Source organism: Pygoscelis adeliae, unplaced genomic scaffold, assembly GCF_000699105.1.
Source record: "Pygoscelis adeliae isolate BGI_AS28 unplaced genomic scaffold, ASM69910v1 Scaffold347, whole genome shotgun sequence".
Taxonomy (NCBI): Eukaryota; Metazoa; Chordata; class Aves; order Sphenisciformes; family Spheniscidae; genus Pygoscelis; species Pygoscelis adeliae.
The window spans coordinates 580733-603133 of NW_008825158.1; the positions used below are offsets into that span (position 1 = coordinate 580733).

A 22401-nucleotide genomic window follows, 5' to 3' on the forward strand; every position below is an offset into this window, starting at 1 on the left:
TCCAAAGTAGCAGAAGTTCATAGGTACAAAAAGCAAGAGCAATTCGCAAAGGATGTATTATATTTTTCCTTCACAGGCAAAGAAACAGCTAGAAAAGAGTGAAGAGAATGGAGAATGAAAGGATGTAGAAAGAACTTTCTACAATCGTTCTGAAAAAATACAATGCTTCTCTCAAATCCAGTATTGCAATAAAAGCTCAGGTTAGCTTTGTCATAGAGCAAATGCCTTACCTTCATTTGCTTAGTCAGAGCCTTCAGCTGCCTCTCTGTATCTTGTTTTTGTTCTTCCAGCTTCATAGCTTTACCTAGGAAGAGTAAAAAAGGGAAAAGATTATTAAACACATAAGGGCCAGGGTGAAAAGTGAAAATGGGAGGGCAGAGCAGCCTGTTTGGTTTTGCTTCTAGTAATGCCACTAAATAGACTGAACTGAAATTAAGGTACTCTGTCAATGGATCAGGAATGGAATCAACAGTAGATTTGTTACTCAAACATCTCTGAAATATATCATTATTTTGAGGCATTAAACCAGACTTTTAAATTTACAGAATCACATGTGCAGGATCACTTATTCAGTACACACACCCATGGAGCACTCGAGGTAACACTGGTAAGCAAAATGTGCCACTCATTCCACCAGGTGGCAGCTCCCCTTCCACAACGCGACAGCAACCGCGACTTCACAGCTCTTACTAGCGCTTTTCCCTAAAAGCTCTTCAAAAGGCCAATAATTCCAGTTTCTAGAATGGGCAATACATCCTTCGCTGAAGAATGAGGCTTGGAGACTGTCTCTAATATTATTTCTACAGCGCTGTTAAAATAGTGACTTTTGTGCATGAACAGAAAGGATTGGCCAAAATTGGAATATTTCTAAAGTGAGGCTCTTGTCACACATATCAAGACATGCCTCCTCCTCCCTGTTGCAGCCATAACTGAGCCTCCAGAATAAGTTCTCTTAAATCCTTTTTTCAGCTCCACCTACTTTCTAGGTCACTGATGAGCTGGTTATTGTGAAGTTTTATAGCACGATGTTGTTCCACCTGGTCCTCCAACTCAAAAATGGTCTCTTTCAGGTTTTTTATATCTGCTTCATTCTCTGATGTTTTTTCCTGCAGCTTCTGGCTGGTTCTGCTCAGTTGCTCAGCCTGCCGGTCACATACCTCCTTCAGCTGACCACACTCATTCTCAGCCTGGAATGGAGGAAAGAAAGCTGCAAGTCTGTCTTTATTTCTTAACAGATATCACTCAGAGATTTTACTGGGCATCTCACGGACTTAAGAATTGAACCTGTGTTCTAAGCATTGTATAACCTGAGTTTCAAGGCTAATGAGACAGTTTCAGGAAACATAGATGAGCTATGAAGGTCAGTTTTCTTTCCTAGTCATAAAGATAATAAAACAAGATGCTAGAAAGGAAATTAAATTTTCTATACGATGACGACAATTCCAAACCAATCTCTGCAGGTAATGAACAGAGAGGAATGATATTCCTGGAAAGCTCCACATCTATTCATGTATTATGTTAGAGTGATATCACTGCCTTAGGGCCAATATGACGATCAGTTTGTCCACGTTAACAATTTTACTGCTTTTACCATGTGCATTTTCAATGGATTGTGAAAACATACGTAGTAGAGCTAGCTACTGCAGATAAGTATATTTTCTGGATATAGGACATCTGGAATTACTGAAGGAGGAATCTGCTGCACTTCAGTTCGTTGGCTCAGGCCCACAGATCTATGCTTCCAGGTTTGGGGGAGATCTCTGAGTATGAACAAGTTAGGGAAAAGTAAGGTGTAGGCTGCCAATTCAGTGAGTAGCACTGGCACAGCTTGACTGAAGGGCAGCCTTACAGAAGCCTGTGGTCTTGTTTGGGCGTCACAAATAGCCAATGATTCAAAACAGCTTAGTTTGAGGGAAAGGAAGAGTAAAAAGGAGGAAATCTGTGGTTTCAAAACCAAGCAATAGAAGTTTGGTACATAGTCTGAGCACTCAGCAGTTTTTCATTTATCCTTCATAAACTGCAACTCTAGCAAGCACTTGGGAGCTTCCTCTACCAACTCCATTTGCTGTGGTCACCTATTTAAGCTGAAAGGACATCTGGATTTTCTAAATCACTCAAATCATGGAGGTGCTTTTTGGCAACGCTCTCTTCCTCTGCAACTAACCAATTTAACCGTTCTCTCATGATCCCTTCCCCACACAGGAAAGGTTGCACACACTGACTATCACTCTTTCTGCAGTAGTGGGACATAATCACCAGCTTGTGCTTTATTAACACTCGTTCTATGACGCCTCACATCGCAGCTCTCTTCTGAACATTCAGGATCACACAGAAAATAGAAACAGTAATTGACTTAAGCTTGCTTAGACACTACCAAATGAGGCAGAGAAAAATTGTTCCAAAATATATCAATTTTTTTGCCATTACTTTACCTATCCCAAAACAGAATATTTCTCAGTTTTGTAAAAATACTTTAGTTTTATGTACAGGATCTCATCTGGAGCTTGACCGTGCATCATTAGTCACTTTGCTGTAAATATCAGCTTCTCTGAGCATTAGCTCATGTTCTTGTGTTCTCATGACCAATGACACCTACAGTTCACTACTAATTAATCATGATTAATTATTCAGAATTTAATATTCACTGCTAACTGCTCATGCCCTTCTCTATCTGGATTACTAAGTGATTTTCACTAATATTTCTTCACATAATATCAAAGTAATTTTTTATTGACCTGTTCTCTTGCTCCGATTTTGATAAACACAATTCTATTTACCAAAATAGTAAACTCTGCAGAAGATACTAGGGGAAATTAGTTTTGAATTTATAAACAGAGCTATGCTAACAGTTATTCCTGGAAAAATATGCATATAGCAGGAGAAACAGATACCATAAGACCACAGCTTCCATTCAAAACTAATTAATGCAATTTAAATCCTGGAAACTCATAATCAATGGCTCAATAAATCTAAAGACCAACAATTATCTATTTGCAGAAGGACAGATAAACAACCATTATATTTTACAGCTGTTACTACTTTACCTTAGATAGCAGACCCTGAATGTGCTTCAGTTCACTGTTCGCCTTCAGCAGCTCTTGTTTAAGCTCAGTGCAAGATGCTTCTAACTGATCCTTTTCTGCATGGGCTACTTTCAGCATCTCTTGCACCTCAGAGTTGCCAGTAGTACATCCCATCGCATTGATTTCTGCGGCCTTTTGTTTCTCACTCTCTAACTGAGTTTTGAGAGAGCCATTCTCAATTTTTAGGCCTTCTAAGGCAATTTTACAGTCCTCCAGAGTTTTTGTCACTGTGCTGTTGCTCTGCTGTTCCACTTCTAGAAGTTTAAGCAGCTTCTCATTTTCTTCTCTCAGGCTCTTAATCACCTGCTGGGCATCTTGATGCTCCCTTTCTAAGCTTCGTAGGCTGCTGGTTAATTGTTGCTGAATGTTGAGCAATTTCTCTCTTTCAAATTGTGCTTTTTCAAGAACTTCTGCACATTTCTGTTCCAGTTCAAGGACCTTCCCCTCCTGAGCTCTGCTTTCTTCATTCTTGGATCGCTCTTGGAGGAGAGTCATTAGCTTTTCATTTTCTTGGCTCAGTTGTTCTGCTCTATCTCTATGTTGACGAAAGGAAGTCTCCAGGAGAGCCTTCTCTTCCACCAGCTTCTCATTTTCTGCTGTCAGCTCCTGTACCATTTGCTGTTGATCCGACAGCTCCTGCAAAGTGGCTTGTAATTCTTCTGCTGTGCTGTGGTGATTCTCCTCCATTTTTTGTATTCTCTCTGTAAGAGATGCAACAGAAAGGTCACTAATATTGTTTGGAGAACTTCCTGTAGTGGAGCATTTGGAACCTTTGATGTGGTTGCTGTTGGAGGATGTTGGCCTAGAAGGTACATCTGCTATATGTTCAAAATCAGATGCATCAGGGGACAAGGAAGCTTTAGTTACATCGCTGCTGGAAGAACCTGAATTGCGCAGTGCACCCCCATTCACATGCTGCCTGTGCTCATCCGTTTCACCTCTCGACACATTTTTTGATGGGCTTCCAAAACTGGATTCTTGGGTAGTTGGGGTTGGGAGGCTGCTGTCACCTCCACTGCTTGTTGTTGTGTCTGAGAGAGGAGAGTTCTCTAGATAAAGCAATTTCTCTTTCAAAACACGATTTTCTTCTCCCAGGCTAGCAAGCTCTTTTTGAAAAGTCCTGTTTTTTTCCTGAAGGGTCCGTATTAATGGATCTATGTCAACAGGTGATACTGTTTCTAAATTTTGGTTGGAAGCACCCATTCCTTCAGCATTAAGTGACCCTTTCTCTTTGCATTTCTTCAATTCACAACGGAGTTTGGTAATTTCAGAATCTTTCGTCTTTGCTTCTGCCAGGAGTTCTCTAACCTGAGATTCCAGAACAGCCTTGTCACCAGTTTCATTCTCTTGCTTGGACTTGCTAGTGGGGCGCACGTGTTTGGTAGGAGTCGGTGTACCAGAAGAGGTGGGGCTGGGTTGTGTTTTCCTAGTATTGGCCTGACCACGCAATACGGCTCTCTCTCTGGATACAGATGATGATACTTCCCGGGGTGCTGGAATCCCTGTGCGCTTTGCAGCTGAAATTGTTCCTTGAAAAGAAAGAGATGAGGCAAATTGAGTTAGTTCATAAAGAAAACAAGGCACACAACAACAATGCTAGAGCCGAGAGCAGTCTTGGAAAAAACACCTGAGTGTTTGAATAGGTTTAGTCATGACTGAGTGTGTGGATTCATGTTTCAAAGGCTTGTATAATTTTGCATTTCTTCCTCTCCCACCCCCCACAAAGGAACAGTCTGCTGAACTTTTTCCCAGTGTAATAATATGATATGTAGATGCTGCAATACATGAACTGCAACCCCAATACCAGGATATTAATTATTTGAAAATAAAGATTCTTTACACTACTTTGTAAAATGCTGAATTTAAACCTATTAATTTCTGGGGAAAAGTTCAGTAACTTAAGAAAAGGTACCATCTTTAAAAAAAAAGTATTTTTATCACACATGAGTATTTTATCACACAAAACTAATGTATTTGCATTATGCTCAGTTTATGCAGACCATCATAAAAAAGGTCTGAAACATTTATGCTGACCACAGATTCAGTGAAATACAAAACTCTTCTGGCACTTCTAACACTAAGACAATTGTGTTGCTGCGGCTTCTTGCAGAAATAGACGAGAGATTTTTCATTTTATAAATTCCCATATTCTTATGGAGGAAGAACAAAAGGAGGTTAGAAAGTTGATGCTGCTCTGTTTGGTTGTTGTTGTTTGTTCTTTTCTCCCAACCAACTTAATGCAAAGCATTATGTGATTACGAGGGAAATAAAGTTTCTGAGTTGCTGATCTTCATCTTCCAAAGCTCCCTCTTGGAATATGGGACCACGGGTACTGAAGAAACAACAAGCCATCCTAACCATTAAAGTATTAACAAGCTGATTAAAGAAAAGAAGCTGGTTCAGAGGGGAGGTATTACATGCCACTACAAGTGGCAACACTATGAATTTAAGAAAACCCTGTTTTCAGGACCTTGCTCAAAAGGAAAAGCCCTAAAGTACAGAGCCATAAAGTTTTGGGATATGGTACAATGAAGAGATATTGTCTGATGTAGCCACATAAACAGGATGCAAGGGCCAGTTATGCAAACAGAAAGGGCTAGTGATGCAGTGTTTGCAATAAAAACAAGTTTCAGAAGCACTCTGGGGGGAAATCCTAGAATCAATTACATCTCCTCACATTTGGGAGGCACTCTTTGCTCATACACATGCGCAGCATTCACAGAAAATCAGAGCAGTTAAGACCAAAGGGGGAGCAGACTCCCTGCTGCACAACTGCGTGGCTACTGCCTTACACTGCAAGCAACTTCATAACTCTCCCTAAGCAATTTTCACACATTGAGGAAATCTCTCTCAGTAATGCAGGGCAGTGAAGGGTTAATATTAACACCACCAAGTTTGCTCAGCATCTCTTCTGAAGAATGCACTAGGTTTATAAACCCCACACAAACAGGAGCCCCTCCTCTCCTCTCCCAAACAAACACACTCTGCAGCAGGCACAATAAACACCCGGAGACAAAGAGCAGCTGAAGAAAAGACCCCTGAACAGAGGCGCTGTGCTGGGAGGAGAGCACAGAAAGGGCTCTGTGATGGCAGGGGCACGATAAGGCCAGAGACAAAGGCTCCAGTGTTTATGGGAAGAGATAGCAGGGACAGTCTGGCCGGACAGCGAGCAGCCCACACAGCTTCATTTAGTCATCTACAGCTGGAGGCGCCAATATATCAAGGCAGCTCAGGCTCCCCAGTGAAAAGTGCAATGCAAGCGGAGGGGAGATTTTCCACTGCAACTCAAATGGCTGCTGGTGCAACTCCAGACCTGAGAACTCATTTCAGTTGTCAGAGCTGAAGGCCCCTGGCTCACTGCTCAGCGCGTTTCTTAAATCCAAGGGCTCCCAACTGCCAAGATTTGGCACCTGCAAACTGCATTCACACTGAGCTCAGCAAACAGCAAAGCTTTTAGTGTCAATGCAGCTAACACCATAAGATGAAGGACAACAGGGAAACTGAATGGACCATGATGTGATGCATTGCTTCCAGCAGAGAAACACCAGCTCAGCACAGCTCCTTCTTGCTCAGAGGCAGAGGTTCACGTGGGGATTCCCAGGTGTCCAGGCAAGAGAGAACAAGGCCTTGTTTGAATGCATCTCTTGAACATACAGTAGGACAATGTCCAGAGTAGAGAAGCAGTACTCACGCAAGCTATAATCATACTACAGATTTAAGACGTAAAATACGTATTACAAATGGCCACAGACATTCTTCGATGGAGCCTAAGGGATGGATTTAAAGCCTTCTGTTATGTCTTGGACTTTTATTCAATCTAAAGGGATTTTCTACTGTTATAACAAAATTTTATGACAAAGCAAGTGCCTGGAATAACTTTTGGTTTTGTGTTGGGTTTTTTTGTTGTTTTTGTTTTGTTTTTTTACAATGCCCAAACTAGTGCAATGACATGACTGTCATCTGGTCAGCACATGACCGGGTAGTGTTATATAAGTAGTGGGTAGTGCTGACTGGGCAGTATTATATACGTTACAAGAAATAATGATGCTACTACACACTGGTAAAAATTACACAGCACTGAGAAAACCACCTTTTCCTAAGAGAAATGCAGCACTTCTGGTAGCAATGCCAGTGTGCTTCTAATCACCACCAGATGACAATTGCAACATGATCCTGAGCAATGGAAGAAGTATACATAAGGATAACAATTAAGCATATTTAACTGGGATTATCTGTACTTCAACAGCTTGCCAACCAGTGCAGGCTCTGAGCTTACTCAACCCTTCCCATGTGTTTTGTAAGACTCCATGCTCTGCTGACTTGTTCTGTCATAAATCACAAAGCATTTGCTATCCATCAATAACCACTAACCTACCTGGTTTTTTCATGACATAGAAGTGTGTATGTATTTTCCTCTCTCCACTCTCCAAAACAGTGCCACGCAATACTAAAAAGCCACAGAGAGTCCAGAAAAGAAACAGTTCTCAATGCATATGTATGTTGATTACAAAGCACCAAAGTAAGTATAAGCACTACTATAAAGTCTATTTTATGGGCGACTCCCCCTCTGAATAACCTTGAACTCGAGCAGCGTAGCAATTATAAATGGAACTGCCAGCCCCACAGCCCGAGGCACCCACAATGCAGGAACTGCATTTAGGGCTCTACAGTCACCCTGGTGACCTGATTAGCTCGGCACCCCACACGGGTTATGGGCTATGGGAGACTCTAGACAGACACATGCCTGCCAAGCTGCAGAACCCAATCTAGGGTTGATTTATGCTGCTGCTTAAAGTGGCTGGAATCACGTACAACTTCACTTCCTAGGAAGTGCTGCTTGTTTTGAGCAGGGAAGAGAAAAACAATCAGCCCTGCATCTCAAAGGGTTGGTCAAAAATGGTGCTACAGCACCTCATTCCTGTTTTCACTGTTCATCCACCCTGCCCAACCTGTTAGCTTAACTATTCTCTTGCCAAGTTTGAGCACAAGCTCATTCCCACTGTCCCACGTATCCAAGCTCAAGCTACCTCTGACCAACAGTGTATTTCTCATTCCCTTTGCACCATACCTAACCTCCCATTCTCCCAGTCCTAGACCCACTCTGCTAACGGGCTCAGCTTGTGTTCCTCCACTGTAGAGGAACCGGGAATTACTCTGAATTACTCCACTGAGAGTTATTGCCTGAAAACTTGTTTTGCTCAGACTGAGGTGACCTCATCATCACATTCATCGCCTTGGCACCCAGTAAGAACTCCGTTTTCAGTATCAGCCATACTATTCAGGTGTGAGGGATTAAACCTTAACATTTATATAGAGCTTATAATTTTCAAAGTGCTTTAAAATTAACAGCTATTTAACTCAAATCCTCTGAAACACATAATTGTTAACTCTAGGTTACAGGACAGGGAAGCAGACAGAAATGAAATGCCTCACCCAAGGTCACAGTAAGTCAGTAAGGATCAGGACCCTGCAGCTCCTGGCTGGCAGCCTGCTGTGCAGCTTTGTTTGTACCACTTTCTGCCAGGGAATACTCACTGACTTTCCGCTGGTGTCAGAAACAAAGCGGGACTTTAATGACATAAAAGTTGACACCTCAGTATGATCTTTAGCCATTTTAATCCCATTTTCAGCACAGCTACAATGTTTTCCACAGAAGGAAGGATCAGAATTACTCTTCAGTTTTTCCACATAATGATCTATATTTGATCTAAGCTCTCAGCACTTGCCACATCAGCTCCCATAGGGGCATCCACAACCAGAAGGAAATGGACTATGGAATGGAGAAAATTGTTTCCCAGTCCCCCAAGGTGGAACACGTAGGACTGCTGTTCAGAAGTAAAGTCCATGCAGTATGGCTAATGTAATTACAGTGCTAGCAGGGTAAGGGAGAGTAGGTGGCAAACATTTTACCATAGTCACAGGGACACACACATGATATTTTGGAATGAAGATTCAGTGAGTTTATATGCCTGCACACTCCGTGTGCTCTGAGATAGCACATTATCACTGTCTTCCCAGTAAAGCACTAGCCTTGAAATTATACTTAAGAGTCTAGTAAAATAAATGTAACAGCTCAAATACCTGCTTCTCCAATCCCAGAGCAGAGCAAGAATCTCAGTTGGGAAGTAACTTCATCTGACCACAGAATCACCTTTGAAATGTTCTAATTTCTGCCTTGAATCTATTTTTTAGAACTGGAGTCAATACAAGATTATTTGCCTCTGGCCTTTGTGCCATTTGTGTCCCACAACCTGCCCTTTTCTTAATCCTTCCCTCCATCAACATATTAATAACCCAAAGGTTAATGCCATGGGCTTCTGCTGTTTCAGGGATCGAATTAACAGGGAATGCTCCATGTTATACTTTCTTCCTAAATTTTCATCCTGTCAACTCTTAAGCTAAGAACAATAAAACCACATTTTCTTCTTCAACATGTTTAAAAATCCATGTTAGTGATTCATTCTTCCACAGTTTAAGTAGGTACTAAGTCTCCTGCATGTAGAGAGTTCATCTATGTAATTTAAGCATGCGGATCACTGATTCATTTCAGAAAGCATTTCAGTCATGTAAGACTAAAACATGAAGACAGATGCATCTTGGGTGTGATGTTTTTAAACAATGGATACCTTATTTGAATTGCAAGGGCAGGATAACAAGAAATAAAAGAAACCTATTCATAGCATGCTGCAATATTAAAGTCATATGTTTCAAAAAGGCAAACTGTGGCCTACAGACAAGTTTGTACTCTCACGACTAGGAGGACTGTTAACATCTCTTTCATTCCAGCTCCTGCATTTGCAACAGGCCAGCTAATTCACTGTCTTGTATCTTTTTGTCATCCCTCCCACCTCAAAAAGGGATAAAGAAACAAAAGAGAGCAACAAGAAATTATGGGCTATCTCATAGCCTCTGCCAACAGAAGACTGATTCTTCCGTTGTTCTGGAATTCTGTTCCCATGTGCCAAGATATTTTAATAAGTTTTGCCATCTGAACGGAACTCCCAAGCCTCAGACAGAAAAGTGATTCCTGCAATACCTTGAAGGAAACGTTAGTATAAATCAAGTGGGCTGCAAGCATTTAGCAGAATGGCTAAGTAAATAGAATACTATTAACAGCCCATGCTTGTACAGCCAATAAAAACAGTTATTAAACCTCCCCATACAATTTTAGTGTGCTCTATCACATGTGGTTTAGCTGAAATAGGTCCTTCTTATCAGTTTTGGTTTTCAGCTTATCCTCTGGCTGTGAGTTCGGTAGATCCCAGACTCAGCATTACTGCACTTACTCAGGCTTTGCCAAGATCTTGCTGAAGATCCACAGCACCATTGGTAACAAACAGCAACACACAGGTAATGCCGGCGTGTACTCATATGTGCTCAGTCTTGCCTGTGTAAGGTCCTATCACTGTTTTGCGCCAACTTTGAGCTTCTTATACAAAACAAACCTGGATCACAGGTGTACCTTAATTCCGCCTAGTTTATGACACCTAGCGTAGGAAGCCAAAATACAGATGTCTAGTGCCATTTCAGATGCCCTTTAGGTATATTTAAAATACCTTCACTGAGCTGAAAGATTTGATAGTACCTGTGGGAGACCTGTCCTCTGCTCGAGAGGCAGACAGAGAGCAACTGGGATGTCTGAAGACATCTAGAATGCACTAGACATTGAACTGAACAGTCAGACTGTCACAACAGATTTACAAGCTGGTGTTACAAGGCAGGTAATAGCAGCTTTTATGTGCCATTTTCAAATTACTCCAGTACCCAAGTACTGCTTAGGTGATTTCCAGCCACACAATGAACAACTTAACACAATGCATTAATATGTGACTTCATGACATTGTTGATCTGAATTTAGTCACAGCCAAATCAGAAAAGATAGTATTAGCTTGGAGCCATTGCACTGTTGACTCCCTACGATAAAGAAGTACATGTTATAGGGATCCTAGCCATATTTTCTGTCTTCTTTTGTCAACTCAGAGTAAAGTTTTCAAGAATCTAATTAACCTGGTGCTTAAAATCCATTTTCCAAAAATGGCTGAGCCACTAAGAGCTCAAAGCTTAATTGAAAGCCCAGGGGACTTGGCACATCACTTTCACCCCGCTCCAGCATTGATCCTGAGATTGATACTGAGACTGATGAAGAGTGAACTAGGAATGTCCTTTGGGAAATGATGACTATACAGCACAGAAGAAGGATTGGTGTACATTTGACTCTTTTAAAGTACTTTTTCATTAAAAGATTTCAGAGTTTTGCACACATATCTACGTCATTGAAATACCCTATTTTTCCCTGCCCTTTTTTCCTTTGTTTAAGCAAATGAAACAGTCAAAAACCAACTTCCCTGCTAACTAGAGATCTTCTGATATCCTAATTAACAGGAAACACACTGACACATTTCACAGTGGCATGAGAAAAAGCAAACATAAGTGCTGAAAAGTAGGGCAGATATAACAGCAACCCTTACCCGTGCTGCTGTGCTCTTTCATACCGGTATCTACACAGAGGCAAAATCCCTATACGTGTTCTGTCACATTGTTTAATGCTCCTATCCTTAAACCTCCGGGCATGCTAACAGTAAGACAGCTTGATAACAAATACTGAACAGATGCACATAACTAAGTCAACTCATGAAGAAGATCCAAATCAGTTCCAAGTGCTTCTTGGGGGTTAGAAGGAGAGTGGGACTGGATGCAGAAGTCCAGATTTTCAAAGAGGTATAGGTGCCAAGAGACACAGATCAGCACCTACTGTTATTTTCAAAACTGTTTAAGCTGTTTAGAACTTCATATTTCATAGAATCATAGAATAGTTTGGGTTGGAAGGGACCTCTAAAGGTCATTTAGTCCAACCCCCCTGCCCTGGGCAGGGACATCTGCAACTAGATCAGGTTGCTCAGAGCCCCATTCAACCTGACCTCGAATGTTTCCAGGGATGGGGCATTCACCACCTCTCTGGGCAACCTGTGCCAGGGTTTCACCACCCTCAGTGTAAAAAATGTCTTCCTTATATCTAGTCTAAATCTAGCCCCTTTAGTTTAAAGCCATCATCCCTTGTCCTGTTGCAGCAGGCCCTGATAAAAAGTTTGCCATCATCTTTGTTATAAGCCCCCTTATAAGCCCCCCTTACTGATAGATAGGCTGCAATAAGGTCTCTGCGAAGCCTTCTCTTCTCTAGACTGAACCCCAACTCTCTCAGCCTTTCTTCATAGCAGAGGTGCTCCATCCCCCTGATCATTTTTGTGACCCTCCTCTGGACCCGCTCCGACAGGTCTGTGTCTTTCTTATGCTGAGGGCTCCAGAGCTGGACGCAGTGCTCCAGGTGGGGTCTCACCAGAGCAGAGCAGAGGGGCAGAAGTGAGAGTGAAATGTCTAGAACTTCTGGTCCACAATCAGCTTAGGTAAAAGTCAGGATAAAGAGCGACACTATTATACCGTGACAAACTATTACGGCTTGATCTGCTTGACACACAAAGGGAACGAGCTGAACAGGTTAGCTGTCAGCATTTTTCAGTGACCACAGTGCTGGATATTCTTTTGGATAATACTCAATAACTTGGAAGAGCATACCATTTTCCATCCAACTCTTTTAGGGTTGTCCTGCAGAAAGACAATACTCTCTGCTACCTGGTCTTTATGCAACAGCAAACAAAGCAAACCTAGGCTTGGCCAGTCATGGTTCTCCTGAATTAGTCTGTTTGCAGAGTATTAGTCATAGAGCCAACACCTTTACAGGTCAGCAACTCTTTGGGAAGGTTCACTTGGACTCCACCTAGCTTTAAAAAAAAAAAAAGAGATGGCTGCAAAACAACAAAGGTGGTTTTGATAATCTAACACTAATTATATAGAAGCATCTGCTCAAATAAGGCCTTCTACTCACTTAGCAAACACTGAGATTAAAAAGTAATTATAACATGAACTCTTTTTTCTGAAGAATTTTAATGGCCTGTTGGACTGTCTGACTACACCCCCTGTGGAATAGGTACAATATGCAACAGGAGGAAAAACCTAAAAGACTTAACGCAAAGATTTTGATCTATGTAATCATTGTGGACAGTGAAGGGAAGCAACTCATGTACTGATATTTGACACAGAGTAAAAGAGTAAGATACCAAAGAAAGAAAAATAAATATTATATTACAAAGTATTAGGGAACAACCAATACCTATATTTGAAAAGTTACACTACCAGAGGTTCCAAAGAAAAAGCAGCAATAAGCACCTTGATCTGAGCAATTCCTAATTTAAGACTACAGAGACCATGGACATTAGAGCTGAAGACTTTGTAAAGGTTGGCCTATTTTTTGTTTTAATTAGAAGATATGTGTCTAGAGACCTGGGGTGCAAGAAGCACACGAGAAAAGGCACTATTTTGGTAACTCAGAGATTAAGTCATGACAAAACTACTTGTCATCAATTTAAATCTGCAGATGAACTATTGGTAGTACATTCTTTTGAAGGGTGGCCACTAGAAGAGACACTCCCATGGTAGGAATGTAACCCAATAGGAGAGACGACCTTATAGTTGAATCATCTCCATTTAGTTCAAATTTTAGCATCTAAACCAAGCAAAAATGTACAGATGTACTGTCCAGTACTCCTAGAATCCACAAAAGGCTCTATTTACACTGTCCCTTTCAGTAACTTATATAGTGGTTTTAGAAGAGAAGGTACCCAGGGAATCTCTGCTGCACAATTAAGGAATTTCTTAAAGATCACAACTATTTTATTTTCAGTTTGTTGGATTCACCCTGATCAATAACTCTGTCATCTCGTTCCTTCTTACATAGAAAGTCACATTTAACTCTTCCAAAAAAGTGTGAAAATGCAAATAGAAAAAGAACATCAGCTCTCCTCAGCATCTGGTGGTTCCAAGCTCTTAGCACATCCACAACAACAAGAACTGAAGCTCAAGTTCACATTGTCACAGCTCAATGCTATTACAGTGGAAACAAGGTTGCATTCAGAAGGTAAATGAGATGAGATCTGATCAAAATCCTGTTCACAAGGTCTCATTGTGAATTTCGGCCAACTTTCTTCTTTATGGGCCTGTTCACATACAATTCCTCTCTGAATAACAGCAGGAGTAGTTAAAATCTCTTTGCCCTGAGACATGCCAGTGTCCATACAAAAGAGTTCCTCTGAACATTTCTTACGCTATTTACTTGGGTTTTCTGAAGGTTTGTTAAGTCTCAGATGAAAACTCAAGCTTAGATAGGCCTGCCCCAGTACAAAAACAGTGCAGGTTGTACTGTAAGAGGAAACTTTTAGTCAGAAGTCTAAGGACCAAAGATATGTCTGTGAAGTACATTGGCAAAGCTAAGAGGAGGCAGGAATTGTTCTATGCATATGTACCCTTAGCTAGCATGCCCAGTCTTTGCTTTCACAAATACAAATTTCCCTTTCAGATCTGTTCAAGAGTCCAAGAAGCATCCAAGAGGCTTCACTGTGCCATAAGCCTCTGGCACCAAGAGAATCATGAGGGTACCACTGCGTTCACCTCTGAAATGAGGTATACAAAACCCCATGGAATAACCAATGTACATGTCTGCCAATGCAGGTGCAGATTACAAGTGTAACTGCAATCTACCACTGCACTGCTTTGGATTTCTAGAGTACCCAGCAACCTGGCATAACAAACATTGAGACATCCAAAGCAAATGGTCTAGCAAATGTTCAGAGAAACTCTATATCATACACTCACTGGAATGTCCCCCTGGTAAACTCAAGCCTACTTTTTTGGGAACCATTAATACCAGTGGGCCTGCCAAAAACTTTAGTCACCTGCTAACTACACCCCTTGTCTACCACCCAAAAAAAAAAAAGACTAAAACTTCCTATATGTAGCATTATCCCAAAATTAATCTGGTAGAAGTTACAGAAATCCAGAATTTTCCTTTTTTAAAATAGTCACCCCTACGTGCTGCTTCTTTTCAGTCACCTTCACATAGGAAGTCACCTTCCTACGTGCTAGGGATTTCTGTGTACTGTGACACTTACTGATTTTGTTTGTTCTGGAACATTTCCTGCCTATGCACCTGTCAAAATGAGATGAGATCAGGTATAATTATATCTCATACCTACAGCAAAATTAATTTTAAGCCAAACCCTATTCTGGGTTGTTTTGTTTTTTTTTTTTAGAACACAACTGTTCAAGAAAAAAAACTGAGAAAAATATCCATAAATGTGAATCTTTCAGTGAACGGAGACAAAACCTCTACTGTTTCACTAAAATAAGGGATTTTTAGTTTGATCTGGTTGGTGAGTTTGGGATTTCCTTTGTTCTCCTGCCTGCTAGTTTTGAGGCTTCTGCTGTCTAGAAGGTGGTTAGCAACTGTTTTGGGGGACGTCCTTGAAGTTTACTAACACCTCCCCCCGGAAGGTGCTGTTCAGAAAGAGCAGTGGATTTGCTCTGAGGTAAAGACAGAAAACTAATTTCTCAACTCATATGGCTGTACTAGGATTTTTCCTGAGATAAATGACCGCTAGCTGGAATAAGAATCCCAGTATTTTCCTTGACTCTAGCTTGCAGACAAGTAGATAATTCTCTTCAGCTCAGAAAACGGCTTCCCAGCTAATCTAGCCCAGAAGTTCATCACTCTACCATTACTGCGTTAACAGTGGTGACAAGACAGCCGTACTTCCATTTATGGAAAATACAATACTAGTAGATAGAATGCCAGTATTGAGTATTTCGAGAAGTACAGGAAATTAAAAAGCAAACAAACTAAAAACCAACCCTAAATCTAACCATATAAAGTCAGTTAGTAGCAAGTAGATACATTCGTCCATGTACAATGCATATACAACGGCTGTCACAACTGAACGTTAACATCTGATCTGTGGCTGGAAGTTAATGAAGAAGAGTTACCTAAAACCTCCTGATCCAAGAACTCAATAGGAAAGAAAAGTGAAAAGAACCCTGCTCCTTCCAGAGAAGTCAGGTGCTGTGGATCACTCCTTTAAGCTACCAAAATCTACCTGACATCACATCTATAAGCACAAAGGGTAACCAAAAAGCAATTTTAAGTGGGGAAATGCTTAATATCAACATTTTCACAATTAGAAGGCTAATTTATTCAACCTGTTTATTTAACTGTTCATGAGGCCATGCTGTGAATTGAATCATGGAACTGATTTGGCTATAAAAATATCTGCATGTTTCCCTCCCCCCTCTGCCTTTTGCTTTCTTTGTTAAAGGCAGATCCTGATCTAATTCACTGTCCTTCCCATAAACACTTCAGCTTGTATCACTGAGCGAGCAGCAAGACACCACAGAGGAATGGAGTCGCAGAAAATGCCTTTACACAGCACTGCTGTTGAGTGCTTTGTATTAGGAAACCATGACCTGAACCCTCCAGTTGAGGAATGCTGCCCCACACTTGGCCAAAAGGCCAGGGCTGACTGAACCAAAGTAACTTCTTTCCTCATGAATTCTCAAACCCTGCTAACCCAGAAAGAGTGGGGAAAAAAGGGATCAAAAGTAGAAACACGAAAGGAGGTGGTTCCTCCTTCCCTAAAACAGCGCAGAAGTTAAAAGCTAAAGGCCTTTTTTTTTTTTATAAATTGTTTCCTTAATGCTTAATAACCAGTATGCATTGCATTGGTATTACAACTGCCCTTTGTTTACTAAAATGTGATGACCACATAATAAACCCAGTTTTATTGTTGTTTCCAGCCCGCTTCAGTGAGGGGGTGGGGAGAGGACTGCAATTTAGTTTCCACAGCTCATCCAGAGCTTTAGCTCTGCCTAGTATAGCAATAAGGGAGCCAGCTAGCACTGTCCTGAATAGCCGATGCTAGAAACTGGGCTGAAATCATTAAAACTATCAACACAGGATGAGACCCATCAAGAAAAGAAATGAGACAGAAGGGGAGAGAGGAAGAAGTCTCATAACATAATGAGATGTTTATCTGTAAAAAGTTGCCCACTTCAAAGCAGGAAGAGCTTTAACTCCTTGGTAAAAAAAAAAAGCTTTTAATTAAAAGATCAGTCAAAGATTTTCCACAGTCAAGCAGCCTCAAAGAAACTATGTGTGGAGGAGGCTGAGAGTAATTTCTAACATGATTAGTCCATTCTTTAAACTCAACAAGGTTTTATGAAAGCAGCATTTCTCAAGATCTAGAAGATAAGGATTGCGGAAATATCCTCAGTCTCCCAAAGAGCACTGTCTCTTCCCTTCTGATGCCTCCACCCTCACCAGCTTTTGCTCAGGAAAAGCCTGGAGAAATACTGTCAGAGCTTTGTGCCTCCCACCTTGGGGCAAGATAGATTGTAAGCCTAAGACTGATGGATAGTCAAATGGATACTCACCTTTGGGTTAAGCAAAGTTACTGCCATGTACTTTAGGAGGCCTGGAAACATACATGAAATATTTCTGTACATTGCTTTAGCCAGCTGAAAACAGGCTGTCTTCTGCACACAACTTTCCATTATACGAACATTTAAAAACCTTTGAAGATTTAAAAAAATTGTAAACTCTTTCTTTTCAAGGAATTATATTTGCAGATGGGGATGGATATGACACCACTGCCTTATCCCTTTCCAGCATTAGAATACCAGCATTATGGCTTACATTACATACTCTTGGGAACAAGACTTAGACCCACTTCTGTTTGGTCAGGTCATATTTTTTTTAATGCTTTTTTTTTATTTTCTGAGAAAACAGGATTTTGACAATTCACCCTTGAACAGGTAAAACATTACTTTTTCTCTACAGGCTGCAATTTAGCAACTATTTTATCATGTCACAGATAGACGAACACCAGGGCTATTGCACTCTGGGCGAGCTGGTGCTGTGAGCTTTCTCCAAGCAGAGAATATCAGTCCCTGCAATGACTGATGTTCATGGAAACTCACAGACTCATCCCCACTTACCAGCTGTTAATTGTGACTAACAGACCTTACTGCTGAGCTGGTTCTTCTGCACAAGCATAGGGAATTACCTCTGCTTTATTTCAAGAATCATATGCGGTTTTCTCTATGAGAATAGATATTCAGATATGCTTTTGAAGGTCTTTCTCTTCCCTGTCTTGCAGAGAACTAGGTTCCTGCCAACAAATTTATCATTATCCACACCCTTGTAGAAACAACCCCTACAAAAGTGATTATATGAGGCATAATTATATGGTATTATAAGGATTTCTACATCTTCAGTATAAATGCAGCAGTGCCAAAATGCAGAAGACCTTTAGGGTATGAAGAATACAAAAGAATATCCTCCAGATGCAGGGAAGAAACCACCTTTGCATTTTACTTTGTTCATGTTAATTAAAACAGCTTTCTGTCCTTAGTACAGGACGGGATTTCTCCAGTCAGTTGGACTGGTCAGAGACAGTTCAAACAGTGAGATCAGGAAGACATATGTTCACTTTCTACCTTTTTCTCTATGGCATTTCAAAAGCATTACCTTAGTGTGTTCACATTTGCTTTACGTACTCCTATCGAAACAGCCATGTATTAAGATGCTTTTGGATAAACCTATCTAAAGGAAACCATTAAGGTAAAAGGCAAAATGACCTTTTACCTGTAAAAGGTAAACAGGTCAAAATTAAAAGACTAAGAAAATCATATGGCCTTACAGGTTTTTCTGCTGAATTCAAGAATCCTACTGCAATGTCCTGAAGCAGAAGCTGTGTAGAAGGGCAGTGTCCTCAAAGATTAAGAGTTTGCTCAATAACCATTTTGTCTTTTCTTGAAGTAGCCTTTATATTTTCAGATATCATCCTAGTTTAGAAACGGAACAGATCGTTGAAGGCAATCAAAACATAACTAATTACCATTCATCAAATTATCCTGAGAATATTGGTCACCAGTCCATGGCAAAGAAATGCAAAAGAAAGGTTAAGGATAAACTACAATTCAGTAGGGGAAGAAAGGAAAGTCAGCCAACATAAGTACAATGTGTCAGACGACTGCACCCTGTCCCTAGAGCCCCTTTCCATACATTAAATATGACTTCACTGAAGTTACTGGTAAAATTCTTATTTGCATCAGTAGTGTCCTACTTCCACTGATAATTTTTAACAGCTAGCACCAAAGCATCCATCAGGACAAGAATATGAGAGGAACATAACTTTGCTCACAGGACATGGACGTATTTACTTAGCCCCTAATGTTCTTCCCAAAGCAATTGAACAAATTCTAGTCAAGATACAAAAACTGCACAGTTCTTTCATCTTGGTAACAAATGGGAGAATATATGTCCTTGTTTCAGCCAACACATCCCCTATGCGTGCTAAGAACTGGATCCTGCAAACTCATGTTAGCCTTACATTATCCCAAGGATATATTTTTCCAGCCATCAAAATCAAATTTGCCTGTAAGAAATTACATTTAAATTTTGCTGTTGATAAAAACATACAGCTTGTTAGTTGTGTGCTACGCAGACTGATTAAAAGGGCAGAAAACTGCAGTTCTGCTGTTAATTCTACACCCTGAGAGAACTGACCAATGAGCATAGATCATACAAGGACAGAGTAGTCTGCCTCAGAACATGCAATCCGTATCTATTGATGCTTATGGAAAAACACTACTGCTCCATGAAATATAATAGATGGAACATTTCAAAAAAGAGATCTGTGAACACATGTCTACTTTGGGTTATAGGAAGAAGAAAGTTGATGCATGGAAAATCTAGCAGTGTCTATTATCATCAGAGATTCTCAGTTTTATATAGTCTTTAATCATCGTGCTCAAATTGCTTGGAGACAGAGCATGGGAAAGAATCAAAAAATAATGAAAGTATCAAAGATTTGTCAACCTGCTAGTGGCAGTCTGTGAGAATCACAGAAAAATCAAATTAAGTCCTCTTCAAGCAATACAGTGCCAATGAAATCAGAGAAGTACTTGGCTTCAGTTTTACAAATCCATGTTGTTCTGAAAGCTACATTCCCTGTGGAAATCAGATGTTATGAAGAGTAGATTAGTAAAATAGAGGAGTTGACAAGAGAAAAAATAAAATAAATTACTTTACTGAAATACTAGTAGAAGCTCCAAAATACAGGACTGCTTCTGAACAAACTCGTGAATACCTCCAGGGCTCTGGCAGGTTTCAGTAGGAAGACCAAGGTGCAATACTTGCTCAAATTTCTTTGGCTAGCTTTATAGCTTTAAGATCTTGAGGAGCCAAATATAACCCAAACAAAAAGAAGTAAGCTTTGTTGTTTCTCCAAGGCCAGCATTATTCCCTCCTCCTTTAACCCTTTTCCCTCATTTGAGTAATTTAATATTGTGTCAGAACCAACACACAATCACAACCATCCACTGGCTGTTTCCTTATCACTCTACCACTGTCAAGCCAATTGCAGCACATTAACTAAACTAATAAAACAATCATCAAGAAAACTAGCTTTTACATTTACTATCATACTAGATCTATTATTCATAGATCCTAAAACACCACCGGCACTGGGGCAAAAGCAGTCTGCAGAGCTCTAACCATAGGACAAGCTCTTGCTGACCAGCTCACTCAGTAAGATTCCCAGCAGAAGCTCCCTGCCTTCACCCAAGAATGGCTTTAATTTTCAACAGCAAAACAATCTAACACAAAACAAAATGCATAAGCCACATCCTGCTGCCTGCCATGCCCTAGAAGTTCTTGTAAAAGCTTTGGTCCTGCCCACAGAGAAAGTACTCCACACTCAGCACATCCTCCCAGCCAATGCTGAAAACTGTTGTCAAGGCCCTTGCCTTAGCATAGGAGAATTTACTGACCTCTTCCATTAATTTAGCATTCATTGGCCTCTCATCTTGGGATCAGGGGACCTCAGATTATCACTTAACTTTGCCTCAAACAGATAATTTCAGAGGCAGCAAGTTAGTCATACTCATGACTAAATTCCTCTAAGAGGCCAGTCCAAATTGTGACATAGTCTCTTGGCCGTACTCATTTCACTGGCCTGCAGAGCAGAAAAGACTACTGCCATTTGACATCTGTTTGTCGGTATTTCTGAAATGATTTAATAATGTCAGTCCAGTCAAGTCACACCACAAGACTAATCAACAGAGCTGGCCCTAACTGGCCTTGGAAGAGAGGCTTAAGTCAAGTAAAAATTACCCTCCAGAGGAAAATAATCTTCTTCAAGACCAGTTTAATCAGCAGCGTGTTACTACTCTGAAGAATGACAGCATTTGTAAAATCCCCATGCAAGAATGACTTGTGGGAGGAAGAGGTGACTAAGGAATTAAACTATCCACTGGAGAGCAAATTGTGGTTTGCTGGCTCCACTGGGAACAAAAGGTCTACAGCTCGCTGCCCGAGCTCGAAGAGGACATGACTTGCTGTCGGTATTTCCATGAAAGCTGTTATGTGATTCATTAGCTTTGCTGGCCCCTCTCTCCTCCCTCCCTTCCCCCCACACCATCATTAAACTCATCTGTTCTCTTGAGCTCTTGCTTGGCAGAAATGGTGTGCTGACATATAACAGAGTTAAAATGAATGGCTCCCATGTTTAGAAGAAAGGAGAAAGGAAGAGCAGCAGATGAGAGACTCGAGAGAGAGTACCCAGGAAAGATCTGACTACACACCCCAAAAAAGAAAAACAGAAGTCACAAGAAGTAATGTATTTCTACAATACTCCATCTTGAAAGTCTCTGTATGTTTTACAAGCTATATATTCCTACACCGAAGAATCCCCTCCTCAAACATGAAATGAAGCCACCCCTAAGCCAGGACAAAACAGACATAAGAAAACAGATCAATACTGGCTTAGTGTATGCAGTGACATTTGATATTCTCATCCAAGCCATGTAAGCATGTTTTACAAATAAGCACAGTCCCAAAAAAAGTCTAACCCTTGGATAACCCCACCCGTCACCTTGTTCCAACTAGAGAAGTTAACATTTCCCATTCAACTGCTTCTTTCAAGAAAATTTTTGTATGTATTGAGTCATTTTTTTCCACCTCTTCCAAAGATATTAATCATCACATCACCTGCAGATGTTTAGAGGATAAACAAAACCCCGCCATCACCGTGTCAACCAATGTCAAAGAATCTTAGCACTCCTGTTCAGAAATACAGGCTGCCTCACTGTTTCCAAGGCAAACTAATGTCTGAAAGGCTTCTCTCAATAAATACTAGTGCACTGGATAACATTATATTCTTCCATGCAACTCCCATGAAATGCTCCCACAATTTTACAGGTGCTCTGGCCTGTGTTTGTGTATGCTGATGGGCTGCTTGAGGCAGCCAGTCTCAGAAGCAGAAAACAAACTCTACTGACAAACTGCAGCAATATCCACTATTGTTTTACATCTTTTTCCATATTACTTTACAGGTGTTTTCATTCTAAAACCTCCACATGATTTATAAATATA

The 22401-nt window shown here is 40.7% G+C and overlaps 1 protein-coding gene across 1 annotated transcript in view; it reads right to left on the bottom strand.

Moving 5' to 3' along the window:
• The window catches only part of SPECC1 (sperm antigen with calponin homology and coiled-coil domains 1), a 74898-nt gene that overhangs the window by 35079 nt on the left and 17418 nt on the right, over positions 1-22401 (bottom strand). Inside the window, 3 exon segments of the mRNA XM_009328647.1 lie at positions 231-304; positions 980-1187; positions 3045-4612. Coding sequence (XP_009326922.1) covers positions 231-304; positions 980-1187; positions 3045-4612 — 1850 coding nt within the window.